Genomic DNA, 18,984 nt, shown 5'->3' with positions numbered 1-18,984 from the left:
CGCAGCACTGATTGGCTCAGCAATGTAACGTGATCCTCTGCAGCAAGTGATGGGGAAGCGGGGCGTCATCACGACTTTTCATGTCATCACACTTTTTAGACAAGTGTGTCTTTACCTCCGCGGCAGAGGCTCCGCCGAACCCCTGAAACCGACTCATCGAACCCCTGGGGTTCGATCGAACCCAGGTTAAGAACCACTGCACTAGATGCCAACTAGTTGTTTGGGGAGCTTGGCAGAACTAAACATCTCTTCTGTGCTATAGTCACAAACATTAGGTGACTAGTGGAGCACTAGAAGAGCAACTGTGACACTATGGTCTTGTTTTTTCTTTTAAAACACCCTGAATAACATTTTGAGTTGAATGGCATAAGGAATTATTTTTTAAACACTATTAAGGTCTTAAGTACGATATTTTTCGGACTATAAGCCGCTCCCCCCCCCCTCCCCCCCCAATCTTTGAACAATGTGGCTTATATCCCGGTGCAGCTTTTCTGCGGATTTTTCTTCAACCACCAGGGGGCTCTTTACCAGAAAGTGAATCATTGGAAGTCAAAGCAGCAGAAATTTCTTCAAACTCATACCCCCTCATCATGGAAAAAGATGCCGCTTTTAAGTTGAGGACTATCGATCTGGCAGTACAGGAGGGAAATAGAGGCGCTGCACGTAAACTCGGCGTGAACGAGTCCATGGTTCAGCGTTGGATACACAGGGCTGTGTAAATCTGCTAGATTTATTAAGGACACAGCCCTCTGCTGCGTCTTTGTGGAAAACCGAGAGCGGCGGAGAAACTAGCAGCTTATACATGTACGTTTCTGGGTTTTTCAAAAATGTTTTTATTATTTTAATTGTAGGTGCGGCTTATAGTGAGGTGCACTCTGTAGTCCGGAAAATACGGTAAGTAAGTATTCTTCTGGAAAGAAAAATACTGAAAGTACAGTGGTTCATCAGGATAATGATGCACAACATGAGAGAAATGATTCCTCAACACAAAAAAAGTCAACCTTCTTTCACGGCAGTCTGCAGTCCTAAGGAATGGTAAAGATCTGTCTCTGTACGGTCCCACTTTGTTAAATATTTAGAAAGTTTAAATGCTGTCTTTTTAGCAAACTGGTTTGACAAGGGACTAGTGATTTAATTCATAAACTCAGATTAAGGGTTGGAGTCTTCCAAAGTTTTAATGTCAAACTGAAGGCCTGTAGGTAAAATCCGGTTAAATCTAGAGGACCACAGAATTAGAAGTTCAAGATCACTTAAATATTATTTAAATCAGTTTTTATTTGCATGGTGCAAAATTTCTAAAGTGTGAAAGGATGACAATATTTATTTTTAAAAGTACTAATTGAATGCAAATAAATATTTTTGACAATTTGTTAATAGGTAATCAATACATTCTGCTTCCACCAGTCCTCTGAGGTCATTTATTATTCACTCATTTAAGGTTTTTTTACACATCTTCACATGCAGAGGTGCCAATAAATCCAGATAGCATAAACTGCAACCAAGTTTAGGGAGCACAGAACCAATTTAAAAATCCTGATGATGTTCTAAGGGTTAAAAAAGCAGTGAAATGGCCGTTTTCCATCACTTAAACACCAAAACATTCAATGAGTTAGAAAAACTTAACCGTGATGTTGACACAAAGATATAAATCACAATGAATTTTTTTTGTAGTTTTCTTCTTGGAGTAAAAGGTTAAGTTTCATACTGCAGACATTTTTCCATTCTTAGTTTGATCCTTTTCCACACCTGTCCACAATTTGAGAAGGATAATTGTAGTAAACTATTCTCCTCCACACTTTTCATTTCCAGGAACATAAATATAACTATGAATGCTACGTCCATTTCAGTCACTGCATTACCCAGCGGCCTCTTCTGTTAATTTGCTATCCTTTGATCGCTTCAAAAGATGGCGTCCGTTTTGTTTTTACAGTGAATGCTGCGGAGGCCAACACAGGGGCCCCTAGTGTGAAACGAGGAAATTAGTCTGGAGGCTCGTCTGTTGCAGTCAAACAATTAAGACCACAGCAAAAAGCACACACAGGTTAATCAAAAGTCTGTATTTGGCCTATGATCTCAAATTTCCTGGTGATGTTTTTGTCCTCTCTTTCCCCGTTTCCCTGATGATGTTGCTTTTAGAGACACACAAAATCAATCAAAGATATAAGTCATGGTCAGCCGCTTTTTACTTGATTTTACTCAAATCCTGCAAAATATGATTAGTTTCTATATTATTAATTAAGTGCATTAAAATTTAACTTAAACTTTCATTAAGTTTAATGAAAATGAGATAAAGGCTAGGGACATTTCTACAAACACAGAGCATATTTTCCCCCCCTCTTTTATGTGCTGTAAGTGGCAGAAAAAAAATTATTGGCAGGTTCCGCCTAAACCCCCCCCCCACAAATTGGTAGAGGCTAGGAAAATCCTAATCTGAGCATCACTGGTTGCTGTCTATACATGCACAAAAATCAGCCAGTGTGTTTACACTGTTCCTTCATGATTGTAAAGTTTATTTCAGTAGTCCTTCATGGCAGTAAAAGACAACACTTATTAGGTTTGCAGTCCCAACATGCAGAACAATCATTGAACAAAAGAAGAGAACAGAATCAGACATTAAAAAGAAAGAGTTAAAAGGTGCATTTTGTCCAACTTTTGCAAAGTGATCAATACTCCAGGGAGATTCAGAGTAGTACAGTTAACACGTCGGAGAACAGTTGGTGTTATCCATTCATGCAGCCCACGACATTCACAGACGACAAAATTTTATGTTCTCTGCGGAAAAAAAAAAAAAGCGACAGACCAAGCCTTCCACGACGACGACATCCACATTCAGCTGCTTGGAAATTTCCGACAACCAATTAAGTTTTTTTTTTTTTTTATTCTATTAACGAGCAAAAAACAAGAAAAGTATCTGAAACTTAAAACACAAAAAGAAAACATTCCTGTAGAGCAGAGGTACATCGTATGAAGTAAAACAAGTTACAAACATATACACTCTTTAGAAATGATAAACTATATCATACCAGATATTAACAACTGGAAAGGTACATTGAGTGCATTGTGCAACACTTTGTGTCAAAGCGAGCTGAACACACACACACACACATACACGCACACAGTCATCCTGCACACACACACTCACTCCCCTGTACGGGCCATGCAGCAGCACACACAGATAAATTAGAACTATACCTGAAGTCGTGCAGACGGACAACTGGAGCGAGCATCAACACACACACCCACTCACGCGGACACACACATAGATAATAAAAGAGACGCACCAGGACTCCCAGTCACACACATGCAGTCCATACATACAGCACATGCACATGCAGGCTATGAAGTGACATACACACACAGTCAGAAATCTGATCTCCCATAGGGAGAAAAACAAGCAATCACACAGACACTGACCAGTCAAATATAAATAAAACAAGCCGGAACAATAATATTCATATTAATCATTACGAGACATTTAAGAAAGCTCAGTTTCCACGTCGAATCTATTCTATCTTGCCAAAAATGAAAAGCTATAGACAATTCATTACAAAGCCAATCAATGCAAAAGTCATAGATCTCCAATATAAAAATACAAATTCACAAAGAACTACAGAGAGAAAGTGGTTTTGATACCGTCGTGGAGTTTCCTGGCTAATATTTCTCTCCCTAAAGCTAATGGCACTTATGTTTGAAGGGATAAAATCTCCATTTTTAGGGAAAACACTACTGCTACTGTGAGCTTGCCTTCAGCTCAACTCTGCAGGAGCAGATCTGTAGTTTTAAACACTGCAGGAGTGCAATACTGTGGAGTTCAGACAGTGCTGTTGTCTTCAGGTGTGTGTGAGAGAGAGAGAGAAAGGGAGAGAGCTTCCAAGTAGCACTAAATTATTCTTGGCAATCTTTTTCTTCTAAGAGGGAAAAGTTTCAGGTAGGCACCGCTGTGATTTTTGAGAGAGGAGTGATGTGTGGAATGCGATTCTAGGTTGAGAGCCGAGCGCCGGCTGTTAAAAACAAAAAGAAACGGGGCTACTGTCAGCTCTAAAGGAAAAATAAAAAGCTACAAAAAGGATTAACCAGGCACGGCATCTACATGTTTAAAAGCTGCAACTAAAAACCTAAATTAACGCGAGTTAAAAGAACAAACAGGGACGAAGGCATGAGCAGATGTAAGGCGTCACACAAGAGATGCTCGCGCAAGTGCAAAAACAAACCAAAACGTTACAAACATTTGCTCTGAAGTGGTCTGGAGAACATTTACCTGCATTTGGTAGAAAATTGTCCGAATTCACTAGTACTTGGACGATTGTATACACGACTGCTCTTTGGCAATCTTTCACAAGTTTGATTCCTCTGAACTAGCTCCCCTCCGGTGGCGTTTACCTCGGTACTAACAGTGTTTAGGAGTGGCTTAATAGAATGATTTTAGGCTTTGTGGCTCAGTGCTAAGAAGCTGTCATTCAACAGGAAGGAGAGGTTCGCTCGGACAAAACTGAGCGCGAACAGTGAAGAACTTCAGACCACAGAATGCCAAAAAACGCACAGTGCTCATCAATTCTGCTGGACACACAAACACAGTCGATAGTGAACATGGTTCGTTTCCGTCCTGGTGTTTTTTGTCGTCTTTTTTTTTTTTCCCTTTTTCTTTTTTTACGTCCATGATTTTCAAAGACTTTTCATTGTTCCTCAGTCCTTCCATTTGTTCGTAGCTTCCCTTGTGTGCTGGAAGTTTGCGCTCCCAGCAACGCTTTTCTGTCCATTAAAAAACCCCAGTGGAGACAGCAGCCATGGCCCCAGGCGGTCCGACCGGGAACAAGAAGGACGGCGGCGCACCTCTAGTTGCTTCTCTGTTTGGTGGTGTCGTACGCTCTGATGACCTCGGACTGAGACACCACTCCGTTCTCATCTTGAGAAAAGGCGTAGCCGTCTGAAAACAAAGCGACGCGGTTAAAGTTAACCCCAAACAGAACGTAAAACATCGAGGAGATGGAATAAAACTCCAAAGTAAATATCTGGGAATTACTGGAGCTGCCGCGATATTGTGACATTGCTGTTGAATATTTCGACAACACTCATTGTGAGGTTTAGCATCTTGATCACCAAGTTGAAACCACATTTCCTATTCAATTTAAAAAAAAACCTAAACCTCTTCTTCCCTCTCTCACTATAGCACTTTAAATCAGACTAAGCCTTTGCCCTTTTAGGCCACTTAGCCTTTCCAAAATTATTATTCTTTACTAAACACCAGCTTCTTTTCATGCAGTTTAAACTAATGACTTGAGTTTGATGAAATTGAAACACTATCGACCCTCAGTAGTTTGCTGGAGTTTTGGTCCATTTCTCCTGACAGATGAGTCTGAATGGTAGTACTCCATGTTTTAGCTCTGCACACACATTCTCCACAAAACATTTAAGATGGCTGCTCCAAAAACAACATTTCTGCCTTTAAGCTACTCTGTAACGAACTTGGGGTAATTCCTCATTTAGAAATTCCCCCTGTGCTCAAGTTTAAAGCTCTTAGTTGATGTCTTGAGCTGTTGCTTTCATATTACCATATAATGTTATCTTATCTCATGATGAAATCTATTTTCAAGAGCACTAGCCCTCCTTGCAGCCAAATACCCATAGGACATTCTGCTGCCACCACCATACTTCAAGTGTTTGGTTCTCTCAGAGTTGCAAGCTTCTCCATTTTTCCTGCAAATTTAGCAACGGCCATCATGGCCGAACACTTCAGTTTCAGTTCCATCAAACCACTGGATGTGTTTGCTGAAAGCAAGAGCTTTATTAAAGATTGCAATCTGTATTTTCTGTTGATTTTGGGGTGATGGATTCTTCATCTCTGAGCAATTATCCACAGGACTAGTTTTGCCTTCACCAACTTCAGCCAGCATCTTCACAAGGCCTTCTACTCTCATCACTGAGCTGAATATCAGATTTCACACCAAAACCACGTTCCGTATTATTGATGAATGTGGAACCTTCAGGAATCTGGAAAGTGTTAAGGTCCACAAACCTCTTCTGATGATTGCGATACATGTTGTGCAGCTCCAGCAAATATGACTATAACAGGTCCAAAAGGATCCATTTTTGAATTAAAAACTGAAATAAAATAACATTTCAATGATTTTCTAGATTAGCGAGTACCAGCACGTTTTCATTGTTTGTTTGTTTTTTTTAGCTTAATGATGCTGATGATGACCTAAAGGAGATTTTTAAAATACAGTAGAGTTAGTTATTTTTTTTCTAACTCTTAATGCAATTCTATAACCAGAGGAGAAACAAACATTTCTGGCAGTGACAAATGCTCAGTTTTCTTTTTCTTATCAGGAGTACAGCACTAATGCTAGATGAAAGTCGTAGTGGTTTTCTTAACATATAAATAAAGAAATATTTCAAACATACATTTCTGTTAAATGAAATGATGAGTCTGAAAAACATCCCCCCTCCCCCCTTCTCTACAGGTACATCTGTAGTGTGAAGATGCACTATAATCTACACCTTCACTCTCCTAACAGGGTCTCACTTGACCTTTGGCCCCTGACTCACCTTCAGGTGTCAAATGACTCGCTCAGTGCCCGGCGGCCAGCAGGCCAGTTCAAAGGAGCCCGCTGAGTCGAGTGCAATGTGAGGGAATAACAGCGCAACATTTCATCATTATCTGGCTCTTACTGAGCTTATCTTAGGACACACTGAGGCACACGGCAAGGAAGGAGCGAGAAATAAAGCTACAAGGAGAGACAGAGGCGTCTATGTGGGAGCTACGGGGGGCTGAGACTTAAATGGGGATGAGGTGTGAATAATGAATCAAAAAGGAATCACACAACAACGATTTCATCCCCACCTAAAGGACAAACAAAAAACAAGCCGATCAGACAAAAGACACAACAGAACAAAGAAACACACAAAACAGAAAATAAAACCCCTGCCTGAGAAGATATAGGATAGTTAAGACGGCTAAGCCTGAACTTTTAAATATTAAACATAGGAGTTCTTCATTCCGATTGATTTCAGGCTGAACTGGGATCAGATTTCTGCCTGGTTTGAGAGAAGAAATGTTTCAACATGTAATAATCTGAGATTATTATTAAAAACAAACAAAAAAAAAAGGAACATTGGCTTTTCTTTTGGCAAACTTATTAAGCTTGAGGGGAATTGAACACAGTTTGAGCTGATTACTGAATATATCAGCAGTTAGCAGTGTGACAAGGCAGGGCTGAGAAAACCTTGTAAGATAATACACAGCATTAATGATGCTGCCTCAAGTCGCCAGCGTGAATATATGTATCAATAATTTAGCTCTTCTGATGGATTCTTTTCACACAAACCAAACAAAGAATATTAAAACTATTCATCAGGTAGAATCAGTCCAGAAATTACAAGTCTAGCAAGGTTTCCACTTTGTTTTTGGAAGTTAATGTGATGACTGGACACTGCAGATTACTTTGGAGATAGAAAGGCTGCATAAACGATAAAGGATAATGATAAATAATTCGAGATTAAAATTTCCTGGTGACCATTAACCGCTGAAAGCCCCCCCAAATATTTCCTTTATTTTCCAATCAGGAGACATCATGCAGATTTTTACTGAGCGAATAAAACTCAAACGTTATAGCTGTTGCTTAGTTTTGGTGAAATATTTCAAAGTTTCACAATTATCAAATTAAATTAGTTCTTTTTTATCCTTTGGAAGAGTCCAATCTCTGTGTCACAGATCACAGGTGTAAAAAATGTTGGCAGGCTCGGCGAGGCTGATTTTTACAGTTAGCAATGCTGACTGTTTACAGTTTGAATGAATTTTGTAAAATAAAATTAATAACTTGTATTGAAGCAAACATCTACATTATTAGTTGTGCACAAAATAAGTTAGTGAGCTTTAATTTGTCTTACAGAAGACCAAAGGACATACCCTGATAACCTGGAGGATTTAACGAAATTTTAGGCCTTTTTACTACAAACTAGTTGCAGATAAAATGAATTAATGGATGCCTGATCTGTACATAGCTGCTTCAAGAATATATCTGCCTTAAACAAGTAAATTAAAAGGAAAACATGATGAGAAAAAATTTATAAAATAAAAAGTTGGTAAATGGTGACAAACTGTGATCCAGAGGTTTCTAGCAGTTATTTTCCACTCCATGCTTCTCATTGGAATTTTAATATCCATTTAAAATGCATGGGGCTATGTTGTCTATTTTTCCCAAACAATTATGGACACTACCTGAACAAAAAGCTTAAAGAAACCAGAGAGAGAAGAAGGACGTGTGAGCAACTTACGGAGCAGGTTCTGCTGCATGGACTCGGAGCGGTACAGACTGACCGTGCTCTTCTTGAAGACGTTCTTCAGGAGCTGGGCCCTCTCCGTCAAACTGCACACACAGAAACATTGAGAGTGTTGGCAGCCTGCAGAGCATCCCGGCCAGACTTAATGACCCATACATCAACCTCCAGAGCGCCTCGACCTGCCAGCCGCTCTACCTGCTGGTTCAAACATCGAGCGCGGAGACTAAACTGCGGAGAGGCTAGAGGAAGGGCCAAACGAGAGCGTGGGGAAGGATGGGAAGCAGCGGGGCGGCCAGGAGGAATTCATGTACACGTGTGTGACAGGACATATCTGCGTGTGCGTGCATGTGTGTCTGGAGAGAGTCATTCACGTGTTTGTATGTGTATTTGTTTCGTGTGTGTGTGTGTGCTCCTGCTGGCTCTTGGACAGCAGCCAGTCAGGAGGATCACTTTCAGCCTGCAGGAGATCTCACACTGATGTGCTGCATGTTGATGTGTGCAGCAGACCTCAGACCCCAAACAGCACAGGAGACCTGCCTCGGCTAAAACACTACAGCACTGTATGGCTTTAATTAGCCGAAGAGCTCTTGCTCTAAAATGTGACGTTCCGTATTTTTATGGGAAAGAAAGAAAAAGAAATGGGAGAAAACCACCATTATGGCATGATTACTGATATTACAGTCAGACTCCTGCAATTTAGCAGCAATTTTGAGATTTCTTTCCTCCAACACAGGACTGGTTGCTGGCAGAGTAGCTGTGAGTGTTCGTGACATTTTCGTGACAAAAAGATGATTCTTCCTCCTAATTGATGTTGGAAAAAATGATTCATATTTTGTCCAAAAAGGCGAGAACAGCAGCTAAACTTTCAATCGTTTGGTCGTGAAAAGGTCAGGAGAGAAATTCAACAAACGACGAGAAAAAACTTCTTTAGATGTAGCTTTTTATGAGTAAAGATTTGAGTACTTTAAAATGTTCATATCCATTTCTTTTTAAGATATTTTAGGCTAAACAAGGTAGGATTACTTTTTTGCCCAAATATTGTTTATTTTTTAACATGTTCAGTAATCTTCTGCAGATATGCCCTGTGATGTCACTAAAACCTCGCAGTGAACGCACAGGAATAGTGGACTGGTGTAGCTGTACCTCTTTCCTTGCACTACTGCTCCAGGGTCCTTAGATAAAGCCTCCAGCTCCTGCACCTCGTCCACCAGGGTCTTGAAGCACGCTTTCTTCACACTGTAAATCAAACATGCAGCAAACATCGTGTTGAGCATAGTTTACCACGACGACGTGTTTGGAGACTGATGGTATGAAATGCAGAAAATGAAAATGAAGCTTTTAAGTCGGAAAATTGCTCCAGACGCAGTAAGTCTGCTGATGGATGATGTCGACCCGACATCTCCTGCTGAGAATTCACAAAACGGAAACACCAGTTTGTTGAAAAAGCGAGAGCAGGAATTTCTGCTGGCGATAGGAGAGATACTGGAGGAATTTCCTGAACAGCGAGCGTGTGAGAGAGAGAGAGAGCGGGGAGAAAACTCACACTTTGTAGGTTACGTCAAAGATCAGCGAAGTGACCGGGATGAAGAACAGGCCCATCCAGAAGACCCCTGAGCTGAACATCATTCTCGCCTGCAGGGAACAAACGCACACATTTAATCTCAGGTCACTGCGGACAATGCAGAGTTCAACAGCTGGGAGATGTTAAAGAGGAGAAACACCTGAAAAACCGGAACAACAATCCCTATCCTCCTGCAGTATCACACAACAAACAGCCCAAAACAAACTGGTTTTGTGCTGAAATGGAGAACATAGGTTCAGATAACTTGCTCAAGGCGGGTTAATCAACCATGACTGAAGGATCCCATTGTTTTGTTTTCATTTGGAGCCCCTTCACCTCTGTGCCCCTGTGGGAGGAGGAAGTACCTGTGGCGTATTAAGATAGTTTAATCTTTTTCTAAGAAAAACAACTATGCAATCCGTTGTGTGGAGAGTTTCTGTCAAAGCAGCATAAATTCACTCATTTACTCAAAGATAACCCAGATTCTAATTGTTTATTTTCCATTTACAGGTGTAAATTTGCCTCTCCTGCCCCTCATCATAAAACATTCTAACAGTCATTTCTTAAATATTTTCTGGCATAAAGAATTATAGAGCCTTCTAAAGACATTTAAACCATTTATTTTTAGATTCGTCAGTTTGTCTCAAACTTTAATTCATGTTATTGGGATTTAAATGTAAAGCATAATTGTGAAGTGAAAGGAAAATACCTGTAGAATCAATGTCTATTGATATTTTTAAATTAATGGTTAAAAAATTAGATGTACAAACCTGGTTGGAGGCAAGGTTTGTACATCCTTGTACAGTTTAAGTCAGGACTTAAACTGTACAAGGATGTACAGTTTACACTCTTATTTGTTCTAAAATAATGAAAACCATGTGTCATTTTCCCTCCACTTCTCTACTTTGTGTTGGTTTAGCACATATAGTCCCAATGAAATACATCAACAAGTGTGGTTATAAAGTGAAAAAATACGGAAAAGGTCAGCAGGTAGAACTTTCGAAAAACGACATAATGGAATTTCCCACCCCTGTTTCCAGATCTAATCGCCTCTCTAAAAGCTCTCTAGGGTCGCCCACGTCTTTAGTAATAAAGTAGTTTATCATTTAATAACTCCAAGTAACATGTATTTACTTTATGACTTATTAGTTTTAGCTTCAGTGAGGCTGTGAACCGCTGTGGTGGGGGTACAAAACTTCAAGATTGTCCTGTTTTCTTTGGCCCACCGTACTGAAACTATCCGTCATTACACGTCTGAGTTACGACTCGTGTTCCTTGCATTGTAATATGCCACTTGTTTAAACCGCCGCAGCCCCTCGACAGTACCTCTCCTGAAACGTGACAGCGCGACCCGTGGGATGCACGCACACATGGATCAGTGTCAAACCTATCAAAGCACTCAGGTTAGCCTAAATTACCTAATCTGCTTGCCATTACCTGCAAACTGACTTTGATGTCTGACATAAAACCAAAGGAGAGGAAGCCCACCAAAATGGCAGGAAAAAAAAAAAAAAGGCTTTCTCCTACAGGGATGAATAAAGGGTTTTTCGGCGACACCCAGAGGCTAAAAACGTGAGAGAAAATTGCGTCGAAGCACAAGATTTTTTCCAAACTGTTTTGAAATTGTGCAGCCCCAATGGAGACATTTACCAATGCGCTTTTTATTACTATTTTTACGGCTTGAGTGAGTTTAATTATTTTAATTTTTATTAAGCTTATTAAACATTTTCAAGAGGGTGCTTAAACTTCCCTTTTCAAAATAAACCAGAGTGTATACTTGGCAAATCATAGCAAAGCAGAACGAAAAATAAATTATGTTGTTCACCAGTTCAATCTACGACCCGTATTTGTTTATGCAACCGTGCGACTCAGTTACAAATTATGTATACATAAGCTTTATACATAAGACATAAAGCTAATTATGTGACAAAGTCTAATTCATAAACATACACAACTCAGAAAGCTAAACTGCAAGTAAGGCAGTCGAGCTAATAGAGGGTATTTTTCATTTTGACGTCAGTTTCAAAATCCAAACAAATCGGAGCAGTTACAAACAACAAATGTTTGTCTGCAGGCATCTGGAAAGGCTCCATGGCTTTGAGCGGGTTCAGCAGTGCCGGTGGATGCAAGTATGTCTCATAGCACGGGGGCCCCTGGGTGCTGGAGGGGCAGGGGGCCCTTGGAGCTGAGCTGTATTTTTAGGACAAACTAATAAACTTGTCTGGCTGGACAGACAGTAGTGTCCTCTAGCAGGGAGGGGGGTGTTTTGACAACCTCCTCCATCCCCACCCTCTCATGGCTGTAGAAAGTCACAGACACACCGAGTTCAATTCAAAGCTCCCCCACACACACACCCACACACTGGACACATGTCGGAGGTTCACTGGCCAAAACAGAGAACCCCAACTGATGGACTGGATGCATAACATTAAAAAATTGAATCAGCGGCCAAAATAAGTCTGATTGGTGCAATGCAGTCTTTATAAGCTTAACACAAGTTTTTGATTGAAAAAAAAATAAAAATAAAACACAAAAATTCAGAATTAATCACTATTTAACATTACTTCCTTCAGTAGGTAATGAAAAGGTATATTCAACTAATCACAGCTATGTTTAGCTGGTTATCAATGTCTTCAAATTAAATTGTGAGCATTTGTGAACCTGGAGTAATCTGAAAATTGACTCTGCAGGTGTATTTAAGGACAAACTATAAGCAAACAAAGCAGGGATCTAATAAGCACGACCACCGATTTCGGTAAAACCGAAGCAGGCAGATTTAGAAAGCTGGGAGAGAGTGGACAAGCAAGGTCCATTTAAAATGTCATAGGACACTTAAAGAGACTTTAAGGTTTTAGGAAACATCTTGTGATCTGCTCACAGTGTGAATTTGCCTGAAAGGCAAAATGATAACAATACAAACTCTTCCTTACAGAAGAACGGCTGATTTCAAATTCCTTTGAGGCCTCCCTAAGTCTCTTCGCAAACCCATTAGCTCCTACCATCTTCTTTCTAGTCGCCTCAGGCATCTCTTTTCATCTCATCGTGGTGTGCACTATCACGTCAACAATCAGGAAACCACCAAACTAACTTTGAGGTTTAAACACGGCAGAGCTCTTTCAAAATGCTGAGTATTGATGTTCTAATTATGTGCACCTGATGGGGTATGCCTGTGGGTAATTTTAGCCGTTTTAGGTAGGAATGTTTTTCCTCATCTGAAATTGCTTTTGTCTTTTCGGTTTTACAAAAGCAGTCATAAACCCCCCGCCCACTCAATTTAAACACTCTGTGACTGAATACGTGGTGTATTTACTTCACCCAGATTGTTCCACTAACTTTGTGTTGTGGTGTTTATCAATCATTAGTCAGGGAAGAAAAAAAAAGTAAAACAAACATCTAAAAAGTCACATAATCAGGAGTATTGAGGGAGAAGATAAAACCTTTAAATACAGCATGAGGGGAAAGTCCGCCGGTGATGAAAGGATTTAAATAGGGCCATTTTAGTCTGAACAAATAAGAAAGAGATTTCTCAACGTCTAACATTACACACAAAAACATGCCACCAGTCTTTGAAAAGCCTTTGCAAACAGAGTCCGCGATTAATCAAACATGTCATCGCTCCTCGTCTGTCGGCTGGTTAGAAATTGTATTTGTGAAGAATTGCTCAGCCTGGTCCAAGAAAAATTGACAAAAAGGGGAAATTCATGGCATTTGCATTCACGACTCTCATACGTGACAGACAACTGCATTCATCACTGTGAAAGCTGTTTTGCTGATCTGGGAAATCTTGGCAGCTTTCTCTCAAGCTTTCCTCAAATGGCCTTCCAGTTATCTTGCACACACCAATAAACACTCAACAGAAAACCCAAAAGGGACACAAGATGGATAACCAGTCTAAAAAGCAAGATTCGACCTTCTCCAAGTAAACTTAAATAAACGGATAAATATGGAGAAATGAGAAGGAAATGTAAATAAAACCAAAAATGTTGATGCACTTTGAAAAACAATTAACTAAATGAAACAAGCATTCAAATCCCCGGCACCTTTCTTTATGAAAAATGCATGCCAAAGCTATGCTTCAGATTGTTGAAATAGTAACCTTAGTTTTATTTGTAGCACACTGAATGGTTAACTTTACTTCATTACAGTTGATACTACTGATCATGACTGAAAGCATAGGGAGGAGAGGAGTGGCTTGCAACTCAGAGAATTCAACATTCACCTGAGGGAGATCTCTTGGTGTCATGGTCCTCATGCTACTGTCCAAATGCATTCAGGTCTTTATATACATGCGCCACCTTTGGCATGTTATCTGCAGTCGACTCAACAACGTATTTCTTTGATTAGACAGACTGGAGGATGTTACGTCTTTAGTCTGTGTGAACCCAAAGACTGGAACGCTGTTGTCTTTGCTTTCTACTTTTTCAAACTTGTTCCATAACCCCATATAGCCCTTTACAGTTCACAGTGGCTACAGGTTTGTGACCACATCAAGTGCATTGTAAAATGTTCAAAATTTGGGAAAACGTTTTAAGACCTAAATCTCCTCTAAATTTCACCACTTTATCTCTGACCTGTTTGCGGTGTTTCTTGATTTCCATGATGCCGTTTGTTCACCAAAACGCTCAAACAAACCTCAGAGCTTCTCAGAACATTCATATGATTTTTTTTTTTAGGCGTCTCAGAGGAAATTAGGCTGAATACAAATCCATGACGCACTTTTGGAACTATTAGAAAGAAAACATACAAATCCTCTCCTCTCCACTTCACAATTATGTAAAATTTTATGGTCTATGATGAAATTTAAATGAAAATTATTTAAGCCTGCTAACATAAAAATAGTAAATACTTCTGCAACACACTGTGAAAACAACATTCAAATTGCAGAATGTCATTTTGCTTATCTGACCTCATTCAGAGGATAGTTTTAGGTCTTTATTATTGTCAATTTGCAAAAGAGTGAATGAATCAATTCTGAGTATCATGATTGTTTCCAAAGAAAATCCTTCTCCTACTAACGGACTGTACAATTCATCAGCTAAAGAAATACTTTAGTCTAATGTGAGAGGTATTTTGCTACAGCACTGACAAATGGAAAAATTATGTGCAAGGAGAAAGACGGAAGAGTTGTATTAGAACCAGATGCATCGATATCTGTCATTGTAGCAGACAGCAGGTCAGTGTAACAGTCGTCTCTAGAGTCCACGCCTCTCGGTGAAGCATTTTTCCCTGCCTGGACATAATGGTCAGAGATGTTTCTCTCTTCATCCCTCTGTCAGATGCATGTCAGGAGAAGACACGGTGAGATACGAGCTTTGAGATGGAGCCAGTACAGTAGCCCAAGTGACGCGCTTCATGAATGGATCCTGCACCTGTCCTGCTCGCTTTCCAAAAGTAGGTTTTGCCTAAAGCTGATTAATGCGACTGCGAGGATCAGAGCACTGCTTAGCATCTCTTGTTGAGGGCAGCGTGAGGAGGAAAAAACAGGAGGAAAATGAGTTCTGGTGTCTGTTATACAGTTCGCCCTGAGGTGCTAGTTCAATCAGCAGAGGTGAAGAGGAGCAAATAAGAGAAAGAGGAAGAAGTTTCAGGGGGGGAAAAAAGGAAAACAGACAGAACAGAGGGTAAAGAAGATTCATGTAAACACTGCGGAGGTTCTGGTGAAGTATGCGGTCGGTGTGTTTCTGCTCCTCAGAGGCTAAAAGGAAACTAAAGCTCACGTCTCTGATGTCCTCTCAATTTTCACAGGGATGTGTCATTGTTTGATGATATAGTGGTATCCCCCAGTTAGTTCTGGGCATAGAGTTACCATCTGCCCACAGGACACCATTACAATCTTCAGTCAACTGCTGTGGGGCACGGATGAAAGCAGCTGGATTCACAGACAGAAGATGGGGTGATGTTTGCACGTCTAATGTTAGTATATGTGTGTGTGTGTGTGTGTGTGAGGGGTGTGACAGGTTGAAATTCAAATAATAAAAAAAACAACCAAAAAACTAATGAAGTAATACTCCACAAAGACTGCATCTGTCCATCAAACCTTCTACTAACAAAGGAACATATCTGATATAAAATTGGAGTTCTTCTCAGAATTACCTCACATTTTTACTTAAAAAGTTCAACAGACTCAAACTTCAAAATTCCTTAGTTCTTCTCCGCCAACTCTTGAAGTAAAAATGCAGGACTTCATTATCACTTGTTTCCCTTAAAATTTCAGCTAAAAAAAGAGAAAGGAACAAGTAAACAAAAAGAACAGATTAATGTGTTAACTGACAGATCACTGAAAAGAAGGATGGATAGATGGATGGATATATATGGAGAAATGGATGGATGATACACTGGGCCAGACGCCCAGTGTATCCAAGAAAATTGGATACACTTTGGACATGTACAAACCCTAAACATGTCCAAGCTTTGTTGAAACATTCTTAAGAAAACCTTTTATATTGTAGGAAAATGCTCTTTTTCTTTGCTCACCAGAATCGCTGCAGATAAGGAGGTTGATATCAGCTGCATGTGGTCAAATGAACAGCAGCTGCTGAAATAAGACCCTCCTACAATGAAGGTTTTAATTTCTTCTGATAATTTGGAACAAACTTTCAGAAAACTACAAAACTGCTGAAATAACGGGCTCCTTTAAATCTAGCTCGATTTTGCCCGTTTAATTTACCTTCTAATCACGCAAAACACTTTGAATTGCCTTGTCGCTGCAGTAAAACTGCTTTCTCTAATACATTTTATTCAAAAACCGTCTCTTTGCCTCCTAAACAAATGAGGTGGCACAAAACCAAGTCATGAAAAAGTATGAATGATTAAAAGTAGGATTGTGCCTTCATGACCCAGGAGTATCAAGGCAAAAATCTTCATAAAAAATGCTAAAGGTTTATTCCCACAGGGAAACTTCCTGAAACCATGATGTATTTTCACGGCAGGCGGTTGTTTTCCTCTGCTACAGACTGTGGAATACCAGCCTTTTTTCTCCTAAAATAACCTCCTCCTGAGTCCTTGTTCTCTGATGAAAGGACGCCCCAGTACCCCTCTCCCAGAATGCACTGGGAAATGTCAAATGTTTATTAGCTTCCCATTAAACACCAGGGGTGAGTCAGAGAATTAGCTACATTCACATGTAAATCTTAGCTTGTAAGGGAAAACTAAATCTTTAATGATTATTGGGTTGAGCGAACTCAAAAGATCAACTTAAACTTTTTTGTTGTGGTGACTGTAGATTTTTTGTTTTTTTGGACGTCAATTTCTTAGCTTAGCTAGCACACTGTTTCACTACTCCAGCATCACCTGTGGCTACTCGGAGCTGAGGGAAAGAAATGTAACACAAACAGTCTGCTAATTGGCTCAATTAAGTCATTATGCAACACAAGCCAGAAGTCTGACAGTTTGCACCCCTCCGGCTCCATTTCTAAAGATCGGGGCTCGGTTTTACTCCAAACTTTCCCACCAGCGTTCTTCTATGGGAAACGAAGCAGAAGGTGCTCAGCATCTGCGCGGCTCAGATGAACCCAAGCGTGTGGATTTGCGTGTTTACCTGTCCGGACATGTCGGGTGCCAGGGTAATGATGGGCCACAGGGAGGCGTAGATGATGAAAAACACAACCCACAGGCCGATGCTTCCCCAGATGGCAATGTGACTGAACTGTGAGAAAACGGGAACACAGCCAAATAATTAGACTTTGTCTTCAATGCAGGAATCATTTACTGCAGCTGAGTTTCTCTGACTTGCTTATAAAAATTTACAGTAATGTTATTTTTTTTTTTCTTCGCTCAGAGTGAATTTCCAGTCATTTCACTGGTTACAGTTACAAGCCCACAAAGAACAAACTGTAAAGAGACTTTAGGATCAGAGAGGTGTATATAAAATGTTTCACAGGTACCTGAGGTGATATAAACAGCCAGAGAGCCTTTGACCTACCATAGTCCAGGATGAAGTCTCCAGACCAGCTTTAAGACAGACTGTGATGACGACAAACTGTTAAGGAATGGGAAAAAAAAAAAAAAAAAAATTTGAACATTTTAACTTATTTTGATCAAATCCACATTTTTATTCTTCCACAATAAATGGAAACACTGAATAGCATGATAGTGTGACTGTGACACAGTATTATCAGGAGAAAATATACATGTAAACGAACACTAGAAATACTAAACTACCAAAAAAAAAAAAAAAAAAACCTGATATGGGGACTGGTTTAAGTATAAACCAAAATGAAATGCAGATGAAATGTACAGAAACACGTAAGTTGACTAAATGGGGGTCTAACTCAACCCAAAACTAATTAACAACCATTCCCATTAGTAGTACTTTGCTAATTATAAAAACCAAAAACAACAAAATGTATGTGATGTTTATCATCGTCACAGGACAGAAAACTTGGAGTCAAAAAGACTGATGCACTTACTGTGTAGACCATATTTCCTAAGAGGAGATAGTCTGTAGTTTTTCCGCTCCCAAGCACCGTATCTGTGAAAGAAGTCGAGACAAGAGAAGCTTTGAGGAACATCACATTTCTTCTCAGGGTTTCAAACTCCACTAGAGGTCCCTTTAAAAGCCTCAGGAAGAGCTGGTGCTGGAGTCAGTTAACTGGTTCTAAAAAACAAACTTATTTGGTTTTCCACAACCATAGAGCCGTCTTGGTTCTATGTCATTACCTCACTTAAAGTCTCATCTAGTAAATCCTCACCTGAATATTTAGTGACTCCAGGACAGGGAGAAAATTTAAGTACACTTTTAGTATTATTCAACTCTATCTCAGCAAACTGATGTCTCGATATCATCAGCTTCATTTATGTATGTCGTTTCTAAAAAAAAAAAGGGGGGGGGGGGGGGGGCTAATGAATGCTTAACTATCCCGATCAACTGATTCCTGATCTGACCAGTACAGGCAGCACTCATATCAAAAGAGTCAGATAGGCCATTTGTGGATTCTGCAGAAAATTTAGCAAATGCATTTATATAAATTGCACGATAGGAAACATAAAAAACGAAAGCAGATAAAAGACAGAGAGCTGGTGTTTTCCCAGTGCTAATCCAACATTTATGCTGTTAAATAGATAAATAAAACTAAACTCAGGAGAAAAAGGCATTGTTCTCACAATATGTTCAGCTATTAGAGACACAAATCTTACAGCAGACG

General features: G+C 39.9%; 1 protein-coding gene across 2 annotated transcripts in view; it reads right to left on the bottom strand.

Moving 5' to 3' along the window:
* Nucleotides 1–4,636: 4,636 nt before the first annotated feature.
* The window catches only part of LOC106956407 (phospholipid-transporting ATPase IA), a 69,074-nt gene continuing 54,726 nt past the window's right edge, over nt 4,637–18,984 (bottom strand). For both annotated transcript variants that reach the window (XM_015047226.1, XM_015047227.1), the window contains 7 exons: nt 18,250–18,311; nt 17,763–17,819; nt 17,379–17,486; nt 9,824–9,912; nt 9,424–9,516; nt 8,275–8,366; nt 4,637–4,924 (listed from right to left, as the gene is read on the bottom strand). In XM_015047226.1, coding sequence (XP_014902712.1) covers nt 4,833–4,924; nt 8,275–8,366; nt 9,424–9,516; nt 9,824–9,912; nt 17,379–17,486; nt 17,763–17,819; nt 18,250–18,311 — 593 coding nt within the window. In that variant the 3' untranslated portion in view covers nt 4,637–4,832. The remainder of the gene's footprint in view (nt 4,925–8,274; nt 8,367–9,423; nt 9,517–9,823; nt 9,913–17,378; nt 17,487–17,762; nt 17,820–18,249; nt 18,312–18,984) is intronic.

Source organism: Poecilia latipinna, unplaced genomic scaffold (genome assembly GCF_001443285.1).
Source record: "Poecilia latipinna isolate Pla-1442-1.1 unplaced genomic scaffold, P_latipinna-1.0 Scaffold815, whole genome shotgun sequence".
Classification (NCBI taxonomy): domain Eukaryota; kingdom Metazoa; phylum Chordata; class Actinopteri; order Cyprinodontiformes; family Poeciliidae; genus Poecilia; species Poecilia latipinna.
Note: the sequence above shows the minus strand (reverse complement) of the source record. Positions and strands in the feature narration are given on the sequence as shown.